Genomic DNA, 21,734 nt, shown 5'->3' with positions numbered 1-21,734 from the left:
AGATCTAAAGGGTATTAAGCTGTTAAACCCCTGCATGCTGGGATTCCCGCTGCCCCTCCACATTTTCGTTGTATACAGATAGTGTGTGTGTGTGTGGTGTGCTGTGTGTGTGGGGTGTGCTTGTCCAGAGGCATATTTTCATGCACGTTTGTTTTGAGCGAGCAAGCAGTAAAAAAGGAGTCATCATCGGTTCTGCTGACTGTTAGCCCGTTAACAACTCACTAGTGACCTTAGCAACTTTCATGTCATATTTTAGGCTCTGTCTTTTGTGGTGCTTCACAAGATCCAAAGAGATGCAAAGCTAAGCAAAGTAGCTTATTTACTGAAGCACAGTGAGGTTTTTTGCACCACTTGTGCTGTTTGGTATTTTGGTGACTCACTTGCAGAGGAGAGGCAATAGAGCAGTGCCCTCCAATTTTGGTTTCAAGACTGACCACAGTTTGTGCCGTCCTTTGTTTTTTTCAAGACCAGGTCAACAGTGCAGTGTGCACCCATGTTCTGTCATATTCTCATCACTTAAATACTTGTACCCACAAACCCTTTAAACTCATGTTTTTATTCATGCTCTGCGGTCCTGTTTCTGTGTTTTGATTGACAGGCATATGATGGAGAGAACACTTCATCCCGTCTCCTTGGCAACTTTACACGTGACAGCATGATGGGTCATGTCATCAATAGTACGTCCAATCGCTTGTGGCTGGAGTTCAACAGCAATGCCTCTGGAACCAGTCAGGGCTTCCGACTCACATACACAAGTGAGTTGTTGTTAACGTAGGATCAACTGATTAGAAACACAGCAATACAAATTGTCTTTCTGTTTTCACTGTTACAGCCGTGGTTTGTTCAAGTATGACAAAATAAAGAAAGCACTCCTCTCTTTTGCTCTGACACACAGTTTCTGCACACAAACACACACAAACAGTAATTTCCTAAATTTTGAGTAGCTCATCATGAAGATCCTTCTAGGGATGTGATTTTAATTGAAAACCAGAGTGGTGGTGATTGTGTTAAATTGCCCACATGGATATATCCTGCGTCAGTCCTGTGCCTCAGTCAAGTGATTCTTGAGTGCTACATACCACAACAAAATAGGTGTCATGTACTACAAAACTCTGAAGACCAGTCTTTCTCTGTCAGCAAATTACCAAGCTATTTCTTTCCATTTCTGTTGAAGATGTCCGACAGCAGTTTACCAAGCATACAGAAAAAGACAAGTCTCTCTCTCCTCTCATCAATCTCCTTCCTCATCTGTCGTGCGATCTCTCTCTCATCTCATCATCTCTCTCCTTTGCACACACACACACAACACACACACACCATTCTCTAAATGCTTTAAAGAGAGTCTGTTAAGAAGGCAAGACCAGCTGCTGTGTAAGTCAAAGAGGCTATTAGAGGAGCATTTATCTGCTAGTCATTAAAATAAGGTGAGATAGTGACACATCTGGAGTGGAAGAGCGGCTGGACGGAGGGACAAACGGATGAAGGTAGATGGTATATGGATACTAGATGGATGCTCTGTATGTCAGTTAAACCATTACACAGCCGTTAATCTGCAAGTCATTAAACGAGAGAAGGTGACACCTTCTGAAAAGTTCTCCTACAACGGATGAGCTGATGGATAGATAAGAGAGATTGATAGAAGTTTTAAACAGGAGAAAGGAGAGACAAGCATCTGAGAGAGGCAGCGATGGTTTCTTAAATAGGGTCAGGGACTGAGTAAAACAGCTTTAATACCAAACAGTATCACAGGTAATTTTAATGGAGTAATAAGATGTCAAACATCTGTTCAAGACATTAAGAAGAAAGGTTGACAGAAGTGAGATGCATCCGTTTTACTGAAACGGATGCAGGAAGGAATAGACAGTTGTAGACACACCTCACAAAGCTGTGGAGAAAGCTCACTTAAAAAGTTGCTGGCTCTATGAAAAATAGTATTACAAGGCTTTATGGAAGAGTAAATTGTGATTAGACAATGAGTGCATTCCAATTTTGTGTCCTGATTCTGTCTAAAAAAAAACAGATAGCAGGTATTATTTTATATATAATTACAGAGATATTGAGAGTGCTTGCTGTTTACTTAGCAACGCTCTCTGCCAAAAAGAAATTACACAGTCTTTACTGACAATTTATCATATAAGAGTCATATCACTTATTTTATATAGATAACATACAATGTTTCACTGCTAGTTGAAGTGCCTGAAGGACAATCTTACCAACTTTGGATGTTTACTGTACATTCAGTCTATGTAGTTGCTGTGTGTCTTGTAAATACCATCAGGCTTCTTTAAATTTATATGTTTGATCAGATTATGTTTGTTTTCATTAAGTAAGTTGTCATAAGTGGGCTAATATGCTACGTAGAGAGCAAAGAAAGTATTGAAAAACACATTTATAGTGGTGACAAATTTTCTTTTCATTATCCATTATATAGAAACATAGGACATTTTCTTCATCAAAAGGCTGACCTTGTGAAGACAACTTATGTCGGTGACATTGTAGTGTGTTTCTTTATCCATCTATCTTAAAGGCTAGAAAGGTTGATGTTCTTTTTTCAATCTTCCAAACACACATACATCCCTTGCAGTGTGCTTATTCAAGTGTTCAGTATATTTGTGTGGGATGTGAAATTATCAGGTTTTCCCACCGTTTCATACAGGAACCATATTTTCAATCCATAAATATAATCGCTGGTGATGTTCACTGCCCATCTTTCAGAGAATGGATAAGCCTATGCATTTTTAAAATATCATACCAGGCACAAGCAAATGAGTAGAGCCTGTAGAAATGTCTAGTTGCTTTCACCATAGCTGTCACATTGGGTTTCAGCATTAACAGTGAGTTAAACTTTAAATTTCTGCAGGAAGTAGTGGGATTCAGGGGATGAACTGTATGACCTTATGTCCTCTTGTTCAAAACTGCTCTGAATCACCCTGTTCATTTATGCAGTGTTGTCTTACAGCATGGATAGGAACAGCTAACCTGTGTGTCTGTGTGTGTCGCTCGCTGTCGTGTGTCCGTCTGTCTTGTCTCATCTTTTGCTCTCGCTTCTCTCTATCCGTCGCTGTGTCTCACTTGTCTACGCTCTTGTGACACCGGCTGCGAGGAACCAGGTGTCCCTAGTTATGGCTATAAGATCCAGGACGACGGTCATTATGCCAACACTTTCGTCCTGTACTCCTGCAACCCTGGATACAGTCTCCATGGTAGCAGTACACTGACCTGTCTCAGTGGAGACAGACGTGTCTGGGACAAACCTCTTCCTTCCTGTATCGGTTAGTATGCCAGCACATGTGTAGGTTCTATGTCCATCAATAATTCAGAACTACAAGATCTGAATTATTAACCTTTTTTTTCATGCCATTCACTGAGAAATATGACAGGGAGCAGCAGCAGTCGAAAGCTAGTCATGTCTCTGTATAAGCTCCAGCAAGAGCATGATGATTCAGAAGAGAGAGTGAGTGAACAAGTGATTGAGTCAATACAGGTGAACACTTTGAAAAGAGGGCATGGGGACTGATTCAACACTCTGTGGGAAATATTCATAGTGGTGCTAATACACCTCTGTGCATAAAAAACCTGTGCACACAAGACTGTCTGCGCTTGGACAGCAGGATGTCACCAGGCATGAGATTTTAGTGCACCAGATGTCTGTGTATTTTAAGGATGGCATGGTTAAGGTGCAAAAATAGCGGATGACTGTCTGAATTGAACTTTGATAAATTTATAATGTAAGCCAGACTACTTTCTTGTACCCTGAAGGTGTGCACAGTATTTTATGCCAAGGACTTTGACGGAAGCCTTAGCTTTCTGTTCTATTCTCAGCATGCACAATAAATAGAATATTCTATCAGCAGAGACTTTTTTCAGATGCCAGAAAGTGATGTGATGTTAAAACAATATTGATTCATCTGAAACTGTTGAGTGTACTGGACAACTAAGACTGGAATGAAAGAGCAACCATATGCACTTTACTGTGACATCCTGAAATTGATGACTGTATTCTGTCTTAATTTCAAAAATTCTAATAATTAATTTCCCTTGCCTGAGTCAGATTTGAGATAATTCTGACTCAGTCTTCAACGGAGAGGTACAGGGTGTGACAACAAAAGTAAAATAATTATAACTGTAAAAATATTAAATGCCAATCATGCATACCACTGGTTAAAACACCAAAATGCTGTAATTCCTAGTAAGGAGGACAGCTTATTTCTAATATGAATGTCATCCAAGCATACGGATAAAAGGAACATAAAAGCGATCCTTACAGTAAGTTGTATCAAAGTCATGTGAATTTTAGGTTAAAAAACACAACATTGAGAAGATTATGAGATCTGCCCAAAGTGTAATGTAATAATAAGCCATCTATGTGACTGGTGCTGTGCACTCCCCCTATATTAGGTTTTATTTTTCAGACAGTGAAAATGACAAACATAAAGGTTTCTCATTTGGCATATCTAGAATACATTTAAATATTTCTCAGGTTCTGAGGTAGGTAAGCTGCCAGAGGGCAGATTTAGCTATAGTTGGCACTTGGCAGCTTTTAATTAGGTTGGAAGAGAGTGTGCCAAATGATTCAGGTGGTTTGACATGGTGATTTTTTTTTTCCTTTTTCTTGTGGACCTGTGAACGTTGTTTTGTGTTTTAGCTACAGCATGTACAGCTGGCCATTCTGATTCCTTATTGTCATTCAGCAACCAGCAGTGAAGCATGAACTCAACATTTGTTTGTATTGTTCCTAGCTAGCTTTGAAATCCCTAAAGCAAATTCACAATTTTTAAAGTCCATAATTCCTGCTTGTCCATAAATATTTTGTGGCTTTGCATATTTTACAAATTAAAGCACTTTCCCTGTAAATATTTTTACCTTGTTGAGTAGACGTGGGCACTTGGCACATGTTAATGTGGAATTCCCTACTGCAGAGCCAAACCTTGTGTCTTTCTAACCTGCCAGCACACCTGAGCTCTCCGAGGTGGGACATGGCCTGATGTGGTTGCTAATGGCAACGAAAAAGAATGTGTGTGCACTGGTGTGTACGGTGAATGTATTTATGTGGGTGTGAATGCGAATGAGTATGCGTTTTGGGCTGGATGTGTGTGTCCTGTGTACCTCTGCTTCAGTCATTAATTTGTAGCTGCTCTGTCGCTGCTGTATTTCAGGTAAACCAGCAACCAGGAGAATACTTGCTGGCACAGCCCTGGGCTAACTACCTCTATAGTTACCTTTGTATCATCCTCCTTTGTCTGTCTGTCCGGGCGTTTGTCTTTCTGTCTCTCTGACGTTCCTGTCTGTCTGGCACAGTCCCATATCTACATGTACTAACATGGAAAAATGGGGATGGCTTTGCTTCAGGCTGTTTCTATACCGTCTTTCTCTTTTTCTCTATCTCTCTCTCCCTCCCACATTCAATCAGACAGAGTTATAGTCTACCTCAAATTCTTTTTTTGATTTCTATTCATTCAGTAAACCTGTCTATCTTTTCTATATGTGTGTTCCTGTTATTCTCCCATTCTTTCTCTATCTCGGAAAATTGCAGTTGTCATTGGCCCAGGCTTAGTATAAACTCGTTTTCTCTCCTTGTGTCTTTGCCTCATCCCCTCTCTAGCTGCTTTTCATGATAAAACATAGCAGAGTAGTTGCCTTTCCTCCTATGTTTTCTATCACCAGGTTACAATGTGTATGTGTGGGTGTGCATTTATATGTGTACACGTGCTTGTGTAACTACTTAAGTATTTTCAAGTATGTTTCTGGCCTTGTGTGTGATTGTGTTGTTATCTTCTACTCCCTTTGTGTGTGTACATGTGCATGTGTAATTGTGTGTATTCTGCCTTGGGTAATGCAACAGCAGTTTGTCGTGGCACTGTAGATTGCAGAGCTGTATTAATGGTGCCCTTTTTACTCACACAAACATACAACAAACACCGATGCCTTCTCTTTACCAAACTGTTTTCTAATCAGCAGCGATATGATGGCTCTGTGGGGTACCACGTGTACCATGTACTACCATGATGAGTTCAAATCTGTTTCCAGCCTTTTCCCCTGCTTCCTGTTTTCTCCCCTGTTCCCCACCACTGAAAACGATATAAAAATAACACAGAGAGCCAGTTCTCTCTTGTGCATTTAACAATGTTTTTTTCTTTGAACACTATAGGGAGATCCTTAAGGGAAAATGGCCATCAAAGTTATTCACTAACCTTGAAACTGTATAGCAGGAGCTTGGATAATTCAAGGTTGATTTAATGATTCAAGCCTTTCTTAACTGATTCTCATTTAACTCAACCTTCACACCTCAGAGTAATTTACAGCAGAGTAGAGGAAAGCCATCTCTTATAGAGATGAACTGAAATGTTAATAGGGCTGGAAATAAGACCAAGAAATATGATACAAAGAATCTGCTTGTAATTAGAGAGGTCCTAGATGCTGGACCCGAACCGAAACAAAACCAACATACCCAAACTTAATGTGCATAAATTAACTTTCAGAAAAGAGAGACCCGACAGGGATCTAAGCAAAGTCAGACCTGAGACCCAAAAGAACACCAGCACTGGCAGCAGCATCATGCTCTTTGATTAACAAGTCGCTGTTGTTTAAAAAAGAGCAGAAATATAATATATATGTCCTGAGAACAAATTTTAAGTTGCACCACAAGACTAATTTATAGAAATAGTGAAAGTCATACTTTATCCTTCACCAATATTCTGTAACCAACTGGGCAATAGATAGACAAAAGATAATATTTTAATCAAACTAATATCTAATTTAATAGCATACATTTGTACAGGCTACTGATTTCCCAAAATTTTTCCTCCAGCAGCATAACAGCATGACATAATGTGTAGACTAGAGCTGATAATGATACAGACAGGCTGTGTTAAACAGATTCCGACTCACCATCACAATGCTGGTGAATTACTTCTAAATCCTATACTTTATAGGATTTATTTTCATTATTGGGTCACCTTATGAAGTTAATTCAATGACTCATATTCTCCACTACAGTTCAAATCTCTTTATTATTGAGAATAGTTTATGTTATGGCTGAGAGGGTTGCAGGTTTCCAACAATATCTCTGTGCAGTTGCAATTCATAGCAACTTTGCAGTGATCCTTCAATATATGGGTTTGCACGCAATCCTTGCTTTGTTCAATGTTCCATCTATGTTTCATCTGCCCAGCTGAATGTGTGTAGCCTGTAGCATACCTGCTGTGATTTAGAGTGTGTTTTGTTTATTTGGTTTAGATAAAAACATGGTTTTGTTATGTATTTCCTACTGGATGGATATATTTTAATAGTTAATACTTAGAACCTAAATAACAAGTAATTTTTTCATCCCTTTGTCTCGTGTCCTTGTAGCGGAGTGTGGCGGTCACATAACTGGAGCAGTGTCTGGAAGGATTCTGTCTCCAGGATATCCTGCTCCATATGACAACAACCTCCACTGTACCTGGACTATAGAGGCGGATACAGGCAAGACTATAAGGTAATTATAAAGCAGTTGGATTTACACTGAAGCCACTGTGACGATGGCCTGCAGTTGTCTGGAGGTTGTTTTTTGATTTGATTTTACATTAATTAATGGTAACTATCCAAGATTTATATATTGTAATATATTGTATACTAACAACTTTCTGCAGAATTGCTTTGTACTGGCTAACCTTACATCTAATAGTAGCAGTTATAAGTTGTTGCATTATATAGAAACATTCCAGTACAGTATACTATAGAGGTAAAAACTCTGACTGTCAGGTAATGATATATTCACTAATTATAGATAGATGCTCACTGTCAAAGCTACTGCTGTGCAGGAGAGTACACCACATTAGTCATTATGTCAACATAGTGTTTCTCACATTGTGGCCACTGCTGACGTTCCTCTGTGTGTGTGTGTGTGCGTGTGTAGGTGTGTGTGTGCGTGCGTGCACTAGTGTGATCTGTCTATTGTCAGCCCTGCTTAGTTAATTTTATGCTTGACATGATTTTTGGTAAAACTGCAGAATAAATAACAGTTGTTAATGTTTGTATTGGATCTCTGATTTGCTTTATAATTTCTGTGTTTTCTCAGCCTCCATTTCATTGTCTTTGACACTGAGGTTGGCCACGACATCCTGAGAGTTTGGGATGGTCCATCTGGGCCATCGGACGGGGGGATCCTGTTGAAAGAATGGTCTGGCCCAGCCTTACCTGAAGATATCCACTCGACTTTCAACATACTCACACTGCAGTTTGATTCTGATTATTTCATCAGCAAGCAAGGATTTTCTATACAGTTCTCCAGTAAGTAGACTTATCTGTAAATCAAAATCAATAAACCTGGAATTCACTGAATGACTGAAATAGCTGAAAAATGTACCATGATTCTACTAAATCGCTGATTTGGGTGGTCTGCCCAGCTCTATCCCCCACATCCACTTGAAGAAAAACAAATCATTGAATTAGCAATTAAATTAGCTAATTAACAAACTCAGCACTCATCACACATATAGTTTCTTAGTTATTATAGAAATCTCATTTATATTGGATATGAGATAATTAATCTGGAAATAATGCTGCATTTAACAGGATTTCTGAAAAACCTTTAGCCTAAGAATCAAATGAGAAATTTAACATCTCACCCTGGGACCCAGGCTCACTAAGTCCTGAAGGAGCCCACCAGAGACCTGTGGCTTAGTTTTGGTCATATGCAACAGTTTAGGAAACCAGGAGATGCAGTAACAAAACTATGAGTGCTGATTTTTCTCAGGTCAGTAAATTATTTAACAGCACATTTCTTTGTGACACTGTAGTTTTGTGAAATGTATTAATAATAATAACTTGAATAATAAAAATATATGCTATAAATAATGATTTTATAGGCCAATGAAGAAAAGTTATTTCCATTTATTTTAGGAGTTTCAAACTTGTAAATTGAACAACTGTAAATCTCCCTGCTACACAAACTATTGCTGTTGTTTCTTCATTTTTTAAAGAAAGGGCAACCTGTACAATAACTCTGCCCTTTGGGTACAGAGATGGCCTTTGCTGTTTGAGCCAGTGGACCCAAAAAGGTCTGTGCGCTGTCCTTTTACAATCATTGGCCAAAGTCACTGTGATCCACTGTAGCAGCAAAATCAATCAGAGGCGCACTGAGTACGAAAAGTTAGGAAGTGGAAGAACTGACAGTCAAGACCATCTTGCCTTTGCAGCTACTTATTCACATCAGTGCATCTACAAACACAGATACGCACAAACTGCAAACACACATACACACACACACACAAACACACACACACACAGACACACACACGTTCTCATCCTTGTTCATCTTTAAATAGCAATTTATTACTAACTTCACTAGCAAGGACCACACCACAACAATATTTCATTTTAAGTTTTAATAGAAATTCAGGAGGTGTTTTCTTTCTTAGAAATAACAAACACAATGACAAACCAAGACACTTAGTTTAAATGTTGCCAACAACCGAACTCCAGTTCCGTATCACAGAAATTGCCACTATGAGCTGTTGCAGTTCTCTGTATCCTCAGACATGAGATTGGAATCAGTGTCACAGTATAAAATTGTCAAGAAATATTGTAGGCATCACTAGATTAAACATTTTAATAATGGAGCTTTGTGTCAGCCATGTTGATTAATGAATCACGGATTTAAGCAACATTTTAGTTTATTATTATTTTATTTTAAAGTTTATTTAGTGCCCTTATTCACTGTTACAGCTCAAAGGGCTTACAAGCCCACAGTTCATAGTGCACAAACCAATACTCTCTGGTCTGAACCATCATGTGCCACCAAAAGATCGTCAAGGCACCTTGTCATAAATTCTCAGTCTCTGAACTCTTAAGATATTCCCTTATTTGGTGTTTTGATGATGCAGTGAAGATGAGTCTGAGGTGTGAATTTATGATGGCCTGCTCCAATCCTTCTCTATGTACAGTATCTTGTAGACGAATGGTCCCTGAATTATATTAATGCAAATTAAGCTCACCTACATTGAACTGAAATGAAGAAGTTCACTGTGTTCTTCAAGGTGTTCTAAAAGGCAGTGAATAACAACCTCTCTGGTCTGCTCAACAAAAGAGCACACTTAGTCCTGCAGATGAATGTAACAATATACACTGATCAGCCATAACATTATGACCACCTGGGAACCCTGATCCAGGCAACTAGCCATCACAATTTTCGGGCCCCTTGTCAAAGTCGCTCAAATCCTCACTCTGGACCAATTTTATATATTTTTGGCCCACCCACTGACAGGAGCCATGATAACCAGATAATCAGTGTTATTCACTTCACCTGTCAGTGGTCATAATGTTATGACTGATTGATGTATAAGTCAATCACAAAATACTGTGGGTGTTTCTTTAATTTAGAAATATAAAATATGGTATATATATATATATATATATATATGGTTGCCTATCATTCCAATATGTATAATGCCCTGTGACGTTTCCACACATGGAACTTAAGTTAACTGCAGTTATCTGAAAAACACTTCAGACAGATCTTCACATCTTTAGAAATTGGTCATATAGTAAATCTTTAATAGAGGGAGAGAGATAAAATAACAAAGTTAAGCAGCATGTGTAATGAGTCAAAGAAACGTGAAAAACATGTTAACTTTGTTATAACTAAAACACTACATTACCATGCTGCAAACCATAAAATGGTATAATTTAAGGAACAGTTTCCGAGACAAAAAAGTTTCCTTACCTTAGTCAACAGCAAAATTTGTTTTTACTTAAATAATTGCCTCAAAACCAATGAAAGAATTATATTGAATACATTTTATCTTATTCATTATTTAAAATCTACATTACCACAGAATCATTTATTTCAGTGTAAGGGATGAAGGGAGGAGGGGAGAAAGGATCAAGGAAAGAGAAAGACAGGGTGGTTCAAGAAAACAGAAACAAACAGGGCCGGAAGGGGTTGACCAGGTATAAGTAGTTTGTCAGGTGTGGTTGAGTAATTTATCTAATTCAATAACTTAAATAAGCTTCATATAATTCTTATGTGCATATGCATATTTACAGTCATAAATATTTACATCCAGTGCTTTCCATCCCTCACTCACTCTCTATCTCTCTCACACATTTAGTTTTTTTCCATTCTCCCCATATTTAAAACATTAAATATTTGCACTTGCAAACATGCTAATCACTGTTATCCCATTACTATGGTAATGACTCCTTATGTTTACCTCCATGTTGATTTACTAAAACAAAGGTAATGGTATTTACCACTGCACTAGTGGTGATGTAACTACAAACACCTTTCTTTTGTATTTTTTTCCCTCTCATTTTGTCCTCTCTGTGTCCCTCCCTGTCCACTAAACTGATGAAATAAATACTGTTTTCTAAAGAAAAGATATAATAAATGTGATTGTTATAATATAATACTATGTTTGGTCGTACACCAGCTGTTGGAATATTTGTGTAAAAGATAATTTATATCTTCTGTGTGGGTTGTAATTTATAAGGACGACTTCCATGCACTCATGTCCCACTATTATTTTGGCCAGGGCTCTGGCAAAGATTTGATCTATAATTTTCACAGAATCCGAAGCTTCATGACTAATTGCTGAGTCTACTGTATAATGAGGATTCGAGCAGTGGTAAATGCTGCCTTGTCCATTCTTTGGCAGATGACGTAGATCAATTGTTTTCAGCCTTTTGGGCTTTTGACCCTTTAAAAAGAAGCTATCACTGTTGAGCCATCATTAACCGTTGCATATATCTATGGGTCATAAGCAAGAACAGCCAAAAACTAAACCTGAAGTAAAAAGGGCAAAGTTTAGAGGAACTGGAAAAATACATTTTATTTTGAGCAGCAATTTATTCTTTGCTGTCTTTTTTTATCTCACAACCCACTTTGATTTATTTTGTGATCCCTTGAGACGTCCTGACCTCTAGGTTGGGAACCACTGATTTAGAAGACAGATAGGATATACCCATGTATTGCTCACCTTGTAGAAACCACTGGAAAATGCCAAAAACGTAAAGGACAATACACAATATACATTTGGACAAATAGTATGCAGTATTTTCATTATTCCATAAGCCTGAAAGGAATCATGCGTTTGGTTGTGTGTGTCCCATCAATCAATATTTTTGGTGCACATTTATGTCTGTATGCTGAAGGAATTGTTCGTCTCATGGTTGCGGTGATTCACAATTTTTGAAAATTGTATATATGAAAATTTTTGTTTTATATCGCCATTGACTGCTGACCTAGACTGTCCACTCTGGTTACACTTGATAATGTAAAGTGCACATTGTCTCCACTTCATTTCACTAGTCTGTAGCATACACGCTGAACACACAACCTGCCCTGCACTCCCTGCTACCCACCCACATGCCCCCGACACACTTGGTGGAGATCAAAGAATCAAGAAACTTTATTCATCATTATACAACACAGGGCTGTAAAACAACATGAAAATAAAATGGAATAAACACAATTGCAAACCCAGTAGCTGAAACCCAACACACACAGAGGCCACACTGTTTAGCCTGAAGGGGGAGCCACTAATTAAAAAGACAGAGGCTGGGCGAATTTGATTGAACATGGAGGGATGATCCATTTTGTTACTAACTGGTCAGGTTGAGTATGAGTATTTTCACATGTATCTCCAGCTGCCTTTTAATAATAAATAGAATAATTTTGCCCATCATTGTCAGTAAGATGACAGTAAGCCCCATTAGCACTCACAGATGTCATTGATGTTTGTGGGCGTCTGTCTCTGCCTGTCTCTCTAACAGTATGTTAATATCTGTCTCTCTTTGTCTGTCTCACTCTCTCAAGCCACTACAGCAACGACCTGCAATGACCCAGGCATCCCTGTTAATGGTTCTCGGTATGGGGACAGTAAGGAGCCTGGTGACAGTATGACGTTCCAGTGTGATCCAGGCTACCAGCTGCAAGGCCAGGACACCATCACATGTGTACGGATGGATAACAGATTCTACTGGCAACCTGACCCGCCAACATGTATAGGTAGGTGTACATTACTCTGTGGATCTGATGCTGTAGTCAGACACTTAAATGTCATACTGCACACACAAAAAAATTGAAAAATGAAATAAAAAACAACAATACATCAAACAAATGGAAGACTGAGCACAAAACCTGTGGAGGTGGAATAATCCAGAGTTGTACATTGTAAGTGTAGAGCATAAACAACAAACATGACAGTTCAAGTCCCTTAGGTGAGCATTTGTGCCACATCTTATATACTTCTCTGGAGGCAAATCAACTGAAGTTTGCTGTTGAGGTGGTCGCTACTCCCAGATGGTGCTGCTGCTTGGAGCACCAGCTGCTTTTCCATACTGGAGGCACGTTCCGTAAGGTCAAGGAGAAGTTGACCATGTGCTGAAGAAACTGTAGTGAAGCAGGTTGTTGCTGTACAGGAAGATTCAGCATGGATTACCTACACCTCCTTAACTCCTCCTAAAGATGGGGCTGACAGGAGAAGAGGGGTATAAAATAAGCAAGATCAGATTTGTATCATCAAAACTGCAAAACTGTTGGAAAACCAGAGCTTGTTGGCTCTTTTTCTCTTTTTTCACCTCCATAAGGCCCACCTGCTGCTTATAGCCCAAAGAGCTTCCACAGCCCACTCCACACCTCACACTATTCTGCTGCAGTTTGTTTTTCACTCTCCCACTTTCAGGTGTGCTTTCCTCCTTTATTTTCCCCCTCAGCTCCTACTGACACACTTGACTCACTCACTAAAGGAAGGGAGTGACTTAGAGCCTTGAAGCCTGTATTTTTTTGGTCAGAAAATGCAGGAATAGCAGAGTCAGTGCAAAAGAAGGTACAAACTGTAATGCAGCAAGAGCCCTTCAGTGTCCTCACTATGCAACCTACAAATCTCAGTATGTTAGAGCAGAACAAGCCTGCAGCACATCCACAAAATTGTGTGACCAGCTGTTTGTAGGCCGCTGCTGAACTACTACTAGCCTTTTTTTTTAATGTTCGTTTTTTTTAAAGTTCTTTTTCCCGCTTAACTGCGACGTCCATTTTTAATTATGCAAACACCAGGATGAGGTAGACACAGCTGAAGGTGGGATGTAAACAATGGGAGCAAACCAGAGCAGCAAGTAGCAGACATTTGCCTTTCTGTTAGATGCCACAGCCTCCCTGTATGTTGCCGCCTTCTTCTCTTTATCAGCCAGCACTATCGGGAAGTCCTCCAGCACGGTCACAGAGACCAGTAATTTGCCTTGTAACCATGCCTGTGAAACACATTATGCTTTGTTCCTGATAATGCCCCTGACTCTTTGCCAGTGACCTCACGTTTTGCACGACTGTAGATAAAATGTAGGGCTTTAAATCTCCCTCCGTTTTCTCTTAGCTTAGCCTGTGTATGCTTCCCTCCCCTGCACTTTCACCCCGGGTGGTGAATCCCCGGGTGTTGAAAAGCTCCAAAGATGTAACCAACATTATGTACAATAGTCTAGTGTGTAAGTATGTGTGTGTGTCTGTGTGTGATTTGAAACTGTTAATGCCTTTGTTTACATCTATTTCACTGTTGATAATCCGTTCACACCCACCTGCCACCCCCAAGACACCTCTCCATGTTTCACATTCTTCCTTCACGTCACCAAATTGCTGCTTGAATGCATCTATCGGTCTCTCTTGCCAATATCTCTTCTCTGCTCTCTGGCTTGTTGTGGAACAACAGGACCGCCAGGGGTAATTCTCTCTGCTAACTACCCCCAGACACTCTGTTACCAAATCTCAGAGTCTCTCTCTATGTCTCTTTGGCTCTTTCACCCTCTCCAGCTACTTCTGGAGCTATCTCCGGAGAGGGTCAAAGGGCAATATCTATGGTCTACCAGGGGTAATTCTCCTAACTAACCCCTGCCATACTTCCCATCACTAACTAACTCTCTTCCACTCTGCCTACCTGTGGGGGTAATATGAGTGGTCAATGAGGGGTGATTTTCTTTCCAAATTACCCCAAGCACAATGCTGTGTAATCATCTTTCTCTCTCTCTTTATCTCTCTCTCTCTCTCTCACTGTTTGTCTGTGTCCAGCGACATGTGGGGGTAACGTCAGCGGCCCCTCTGGTGTAATTCTGTCTCCTAACTACCCCCAGCCCTACCCCCCTGGGAAAGAGTGTGATTGGAGAGTCAGAGTCAATCCTGACTTTGTCATTGCTCTCATCTTCAAAAGGTAAGCTACCTAACATAAAACACGGTTCTGTATTATGTGGGCACGACGATATACTACAGTATGCCCCTTTGTCATATATATTCTCAAGCTTTAAAACAGGAGTGGAGCTTTTTGTGTGCCTGTAAAAACACTGCTGCCTCTCAGCTGGTATTTCTGACATTTTGACTAAATGGATTAAAGATTTTTATTTTTATTTCTTTCTCTTTAAAATGGTCATAATAAGCCAGCATAGTTTCCTGTGGGAATTGGGACTTTCCTCATGTATTTGCTGTATAAAAGGCTGCCTGTGTTTTTTTGGTGGAGGACTTAGCTGCAACTTGAGGGGATCACTAAGAGTGTGCGTCTAACATAAATCGAAATAAACTGGCAGCTTAATGGAAAACCACTGTTAATTTGCACTCAAGCTAGAGAACATACTGTGTCAGTGTCATAATGTTACCATAATAAGAGTAGGTCACTGTATGCTTATTATGTAACAATAATATCACATTTTAAAATTTGAAGGCTGATTGAAAATGTGATTTTTTTTTTCTGAGAAAATACAAATGCCCTGTGTCACTCAATGGTAACATACAGTTTGAACTATATTTATGTTTTTGTTGTTTTGGGATGTTACTAACAGATTATAAAGGTCTCACTGACGATGATACATTTTTAAATTTAGTTTTAGTTTATCCAAATACCTAAGAACACATTTCAAATGACATAAAGATTTAAAGGATGGATGGGGTCCCCAAAACATTTTCCTGAAATGTGTTTTTCTTCTTGTCTTTTCATCTTAAATTTATTTAATCTTAAATGTATCACCCTCCATGGACTTTGTTCATGTGTTTATTTTGAAGTGTAGACTTTGCATGACTCACTGTGGCCCACACAAAAAAGGTCTGTGCTGCATAGTCAGGGATCAAGTCCAATTTAGTCTGATGTTAATTAACACACAGTTAAGGATCATTAAGGTAACTAATAAACCCATTTCAGTGGGGAAAGCCTCTGAAAGACATCCCATTAGTCTAAAACACTACAGTAAAATCCACTTCTAACACATAAAGCAGCTTAGTTTGTGGTTAGCTGGTTTTATCTTTAAAAGCATCAGAAAATTTTAATTAGAATTGTTCTTGACTTCTTTCTATCAGCCCTTTTTTTTTTATTTTGTTAATCATTTTGATCATATTGGTAATTTCCCATTCTTAAGATAGATAAAGATAAACAGTAAATAGATTTGTTCAGGGACGTTTTGGTTGGCAGACACTATTCTTGCCTTGATTTGGAAAGCGAAATTCATGAGTAAATGAAAGGGCTTTCTGACCATTTCCTTGTTTTGTTTTTTGGTTATAGGCCAGTGTTTATTTACATGTCAAGTCCTGATTGTGCCTCGGTGGTGAATATTTTACAAGTCACAGTGGTTAGGGGTTTATGACTGAAGCAAAAGTGAAGATTGGAGTTTCACATGTAGCAAAGGAGATAAAAGCAAAGCAGACTTTCTCCAGATTGCCAAAGGAGAAAAAATGACCCAATTTTGATTTCATGTTTTTCAGCTGGAGAGATAATTCCCTTCTGTTGTAACAGTGAGACAGTTTTTATTTTACTTTTAATTACGTAGTATTGATATTGGTTGTTAGGTGAATGTTGTGTGTCATTTCTTTGTCATTATTTATCTAATTTTAACCTTATTAACTGGGTTTTATAAACACAGCTGAAACAGACTTCTATTGACCTAATTACAATTCTTGTTTCTCCAAGAAGTCAGAACTCATTATCATATAATATATCTATAAATGTACTGTCTACTTACAGTCAATGGAAAAGCTGCATTCGTCTTGTAACCGACTGTTTTATGGCTGGATTTTTCAAGATGTATAATTCATTACTAACCAAACTAAAATATACCTTCCAAAGTTTTTGTTCTTAATCTGCATTCAAATTTTAACTCTTAACAGACCCTTGTGCTACTCTTGTTCGGTCATGAGAGGTTATGATGCTGTCCCATTTCTGCTCAGTGAGATTTTTATGTTCTTTTAATGACATTTAGTAGTTTCAGCTTTCAGACCCAGAATGTATCACTAATGCAAAAGGTATTAGCACGGATCATTTTAATGCTTTGTCAGTGCAAAAGGGGCTTATGTGCAGTTAAGCCCATTCTGCACCAGATATAAACACAGGGCTTAAACTTCACACTTCTTCACACTTATTTTGACTTTGGTAATAATTACATCAGTTTTTATTTTAAGTCCTCTCCAATAATTAATATTTTAAATGGGCCAAATGTCACTCGTCACAGTTCTTTTGCTCAAAATCAGAAATTCTAGATCTTCTAGATAGATTATCTTAAATTGGTGTCTTAAAATAAAGGGAAAAGTTAGAAAAAGTAGGGTATACATCAGACAATGATTAACATTATAATGAACATTTTAATTAAAACAACACATTTCCTAATGTATAAAATGTTTGGACAGATGTTGCTTTAAATGCTCTTTGCAGAACTGTGTATTACCTTGTGCTTGTGGCATGAATGCACAATCCTTAAATTAGGGATGTAACGATAGACACAACTCACCATATGATCTAATTAAAAATACTTGGTTCATACAGTATGATTTTCTCACAACTGTTTTAACAAAATGAGGGACAAATTATGACTTAAAAAGATTCCTTTATTTCTCTGACTAAATTCTACAAAATATATTTCTCTTATGTTTTCTTTATCAAAATAAAATTAGAATTAAATTCCTTTTTTATCTCTGAGGTGGCATATAAACTGTGCAAAATAATGCATAATTCCTTTTCTTTGTAAAAGTGAAACCTAAAGTATAGCCCTGTCAACAAAGTCAAAAGTAGATAGCCTGCTCTGCTGTTTAAAAAGAGTATCATGATTAATTTTTCATCTCAATGATTTGAATCTCCACATATTTGTATCGCAATTTCTCACGATATATTGTTCCATCTCTACCTTGGATACATACTGACACAATACAGGGAATCGCTCATCTAAATGTTGCTGTACTGCACCCCTGCTGCTCATAGACTCCACGAGGTACCTTTATGAAAATGATCAGTACATGTCCTCTTCCTCTCTTCCTCTATTTTTCTTTGCTCTGACAGAACACACAAACACAAGCACGCATAGTTGAGTCCTGTGATTTTCAGCAAAACACTGAACAGGATGGTTAAACCAGACAGGAGGCAGACTAAGCTAACATATACACACACACACACACACATACACACACTTTGAAAGCATTAACTGAATATACACAAATATGTCAGTGTGACAGGTGGGAAACAGGACTAACACAACCACTGTCAGAGCAAACACTGAGACCTTGTGGTTGTGTGTTCTTTATACTTTTACCCTTGTGAGGACCAGATGTCTTCACGTATGTGTAGAGATGAGGAGAAGCTGTCAAAGTGAAAACCAGCTAAACTTTTACACAAAAACAATCATATGGAGCTACTGTAGGTTTAGGCTCAGGGGACATATTTGTGTTAAGTTTACACACAAACATATGCACACACACTAAGGATGTACAAATCAAAACAGATCACAACATGCTCCATCAATGAGACAACAGTTTTACTTTTCTAACGAATTTCAATGAAATGTCAGAGTTTTTAACTACATATTGCTGTCTTAAATTCAAGAAGGAAGAAGGAAACAACAAAGTTTTCATTTATAATGCAGTACCCAAAAACACCCCAAAAACATGTCAGACTCGTCAAAATAAAAGATTAGCAGACAATTAAAAGAGAGATAGCTAAACCAATTTGCAGTTATTAAAAAAAGCAGGAATTTGAATTCAACACACATCACTGGATTCCTTTTAAGGAGAATTTAAACAGGAACACACACACAGAAACAACTGATACAATCAATCTCACTAGATTCCCAAACCTAAGTTTCTCTATTTATTTCTTTCTCTTTCTTTTTTTATCCCAGTTTCAACATGGAGCCAAGCTACGACTTCTTGCACATCTACGAGGGTGAAGATTCTAATGGGCCGTTACTAGCGAGTCTCCAAGGCAACCAGGCACCAGAGCGAATAGAGAGCAGTGGTAACAGTCTCTTCTTGGCATTCAGATCTGACGCCTCACTGGGCATGTCTGGATTCGCCATCGAATATAGAGGTAATTAAACACCAAAACTTTGCCTTAGCATAATGCCCTGTATATTTTCCTCCAAGGTCACATTTAAGGTCGTGGAATTTCTCTTAGATAGTGACCAAATGTTTTAAAACTAATCTGCAGACCATTGATTAGCTTATCATTATTTTAGCCAGTGTTTTGCAAGGGGCTTCTCTCTCCACATTCCATGCAAATAATAGAAAGAGACATCTTATTATGTATACCACTAGATTTAATAAAATCACGCCATTACAGTTTTTTCTCAGGTGGCCAAAGTAACTGTTTTGCAATCAAGATCACTACGTTATTATTCCTTTTCTGATCTTAGTGATCTGATACACAGTCCAACTGCTGAACTACGCCTGTGAGTGCTCCTTTACTTGCATGCTGTGTCTTGAAGGGCAGTACCGGGCTCAGTCCAGGCGCTGACTGCGTAATGAGCTGCTGTTTCAGTAAATCAGTCGCTGAATATGCGCAGACCGCAAAGTCAATTAAAAGGCGAGGCGGCTTTTTCTTAGCAAATCTGGCCCTGCATTCGATAAATACCTGGAATGGGTTGTCTGTACACTAAATAAAAAAACAATGATTGTCATTAAATTCTGTATTTATGAAGTGTGCTAATTAAAATGTTGATACAGGAATGTTTCTTGTGCAGGCTGAATCATATTTTAAGCTGCCTACTTTATTAATTTCACCCTTACTGTACTGAAGCGTTTTCAGTTGAAAGGGCATGCTGTTCCATGTCAGCCCATGAGTTGTTTGCTTCCACAGATTGTGACTCATCCTGGTTTTACAGACGTTGCTTGACTGGGGGTGATCTAACAGCTAATGTGTCAGTCAATGTGGAACTGATGGTTAGTTGTTCGACTGACTAGAGACTAAATCTGCTCTGTCAAGTTTTATAAATACTTTTTACTCTTGTTTCTCTCACTCCATTTATCTCTAATTAAAAAAAGATTATCTCCTTTTCTGTTGTATGTCTCCTCACGCTCCCTTACACCTCTGTACTTTTGTCATTAATTCACTACTTTTCATCTGCCATCTCTCTAATTAAAATACAACCTTAATCATCTCCCTGTTTCACTTCCATTTTGCCCTCCACCTTTCTCTCTCTCTCTGTCTGTCGGTTTCCCTCTGTCGAGCCCAATGTCTCATTCTTATTGGGTGATCACAGAAAAGCAAACAAACTGGCGCATTGCCAAGTCATAAAGATCCAAGACCTCCTCGTCTTTTACTCCTTTATTTCTTTCGTCTTCTTTCTCTGGACTCCTCTTATCTTATCTTATCTTATCTTATCTTATCTTATCCCTCATTATATTCCGTATAGATTATAGGGCTCAAAAAAAAAAAAAAAAATAGTTTGCCAATAATGAAATTTGAATTTTCCTTTATTGAGCTAAATACATGATTTAAGCCTGTTTTAGAGCAGTGTGCTATAACAGTTTTCTCTCAAAAATGACATGAATTTACATTCACTGCTTCCATAGAAACAAAATCATTTCAGAGCATTTTCCTTCACCACGTGTCTGGTGCTGATATGAGATCTAATTAACTTACCAGATGTCTTTGTCCAGTAACACAAACTCTCACCATTCTCCACAGAAAAACCAAGAGAGGCCTGTTTTGACCCTGGTAACATTATGAACGCCAGTCGGACAGGTTATGACTATAAACTGGGATCTCAGGTCTCCTACAACTGCCACCATGGCTACACGACAGTGGGTGGGGATACCATCACCTGTGTCATGGGGCATGATGGGAAGCCGGTGTGGGACAAGGCTCTGCCAACATGTAAAGGTAAGAGAGACACTTTAAGAACTACACTCTTACAAAGATAGTGTACCATGATGGTGGAAAGCTCATGTGGGACAAAACCTCCTTATGTAACAATTAAAAAACATTTAAATGTTCAGTCTGATTCCTGCTGGGGACCTTTGTTGCATGTCATACCCCTCCCCTTCTTCACTTATTGCCTGTGTTTCTCTATACTGTCGGTTATTTAATAAGGGTGAAAATGACACAAAAACAAAATGCAATTTTGGTTAGAATGGAACTTAGTAGCAATAAAATACAAAAAAATGATGATTGATTTGTGATTGGTATGATAGTGTGTGTTCGGTGTGTGTGTGTGTGTGCACATTCGAGACAAAGAGTCTGTCAGGGATTGGAAGGCTGAACTGTCTAACTGATTGACAGCTCAGAGAGCCAAGGAAGTGACACCTGCCATTCTACCATTCTGCCATTCAGAGTGTATATGTGATTTTGTCTGTCTGTGTGTGTAGGTGTTTGTGTGATTGTGTGTGTGTGTGTGATCTCTAAAGTGACAGAGACCTGGCCTGGTGCCATGTGGGTAAAAAATTCAAATAAGCCACAGAGCAAGGTGGCAGGACAAGGAAGGAATTTTAAAATGAGCACAAAAGACACACACATACACACACA

The 21,734-nt window shown here is 38.6% G+C and overlaps 1 protein-coding gene across 1 annotated transcript in view; it reads left to right on the top strand.

The window, feature by feature from the left end:
* LOC118320938 (CUB and sushi domain-containing protein 1-like) overlaps positions 1–21,734 on the top strand; it is a 263,711-nt gene that overhangs the window by 159,314 nt on the left and 82,663 nt on the right. Inside the window, exons 25-32 of the mRNA XM_035652065.1 lie at positions 599–770; positions 3,096–3,272; positions 7,351–7,477; positions 8,060–8,271; positions 12,800–12,991; positions 15,038–15,176; positions 19,111–19,298; positions 20,898–21,092. Of these exons, the coding sequence (XP_035507958.1) occupies positions 599–770; positions 3,096–3,272; positions 7,351–7,477; positions 8,060–8,271; positions 12,800–12,991; positions 15,038–15,176; positions 19,111–19,298; positions 20,898–21,092 (1,402 nt within the window). The remainder of the gene's footprint in view (positions 1–598; positions 771–3,095; positions 3,273–7,350; positions 7,478–8,059; positions 8,272–12,799; positions 12,992–15,037; positions 15,177–19,110; positions 19,299–20,897; positions 21,093–21,734) is intronic.

The sequence above is a fragment of the Morone saxatilis genome, unplaced genomic scaffold (assembly GCF_004916995.1).
Source record: "Morone saxatilis isolate NCDOM2014 unplaced genomic scaffold, NCSU_SB_2.0 Contig11, whole genome shotgun sequence".
NCBI lineage: Eukaryota > Metazoa > Chordata > Actinopteri > Moronidae > Morone > Morone saxatilis.
Note: the sequence above shows the minus strand (reverse complement) of the source record. Positions and strands in the feature narration are given on the sequence as shown.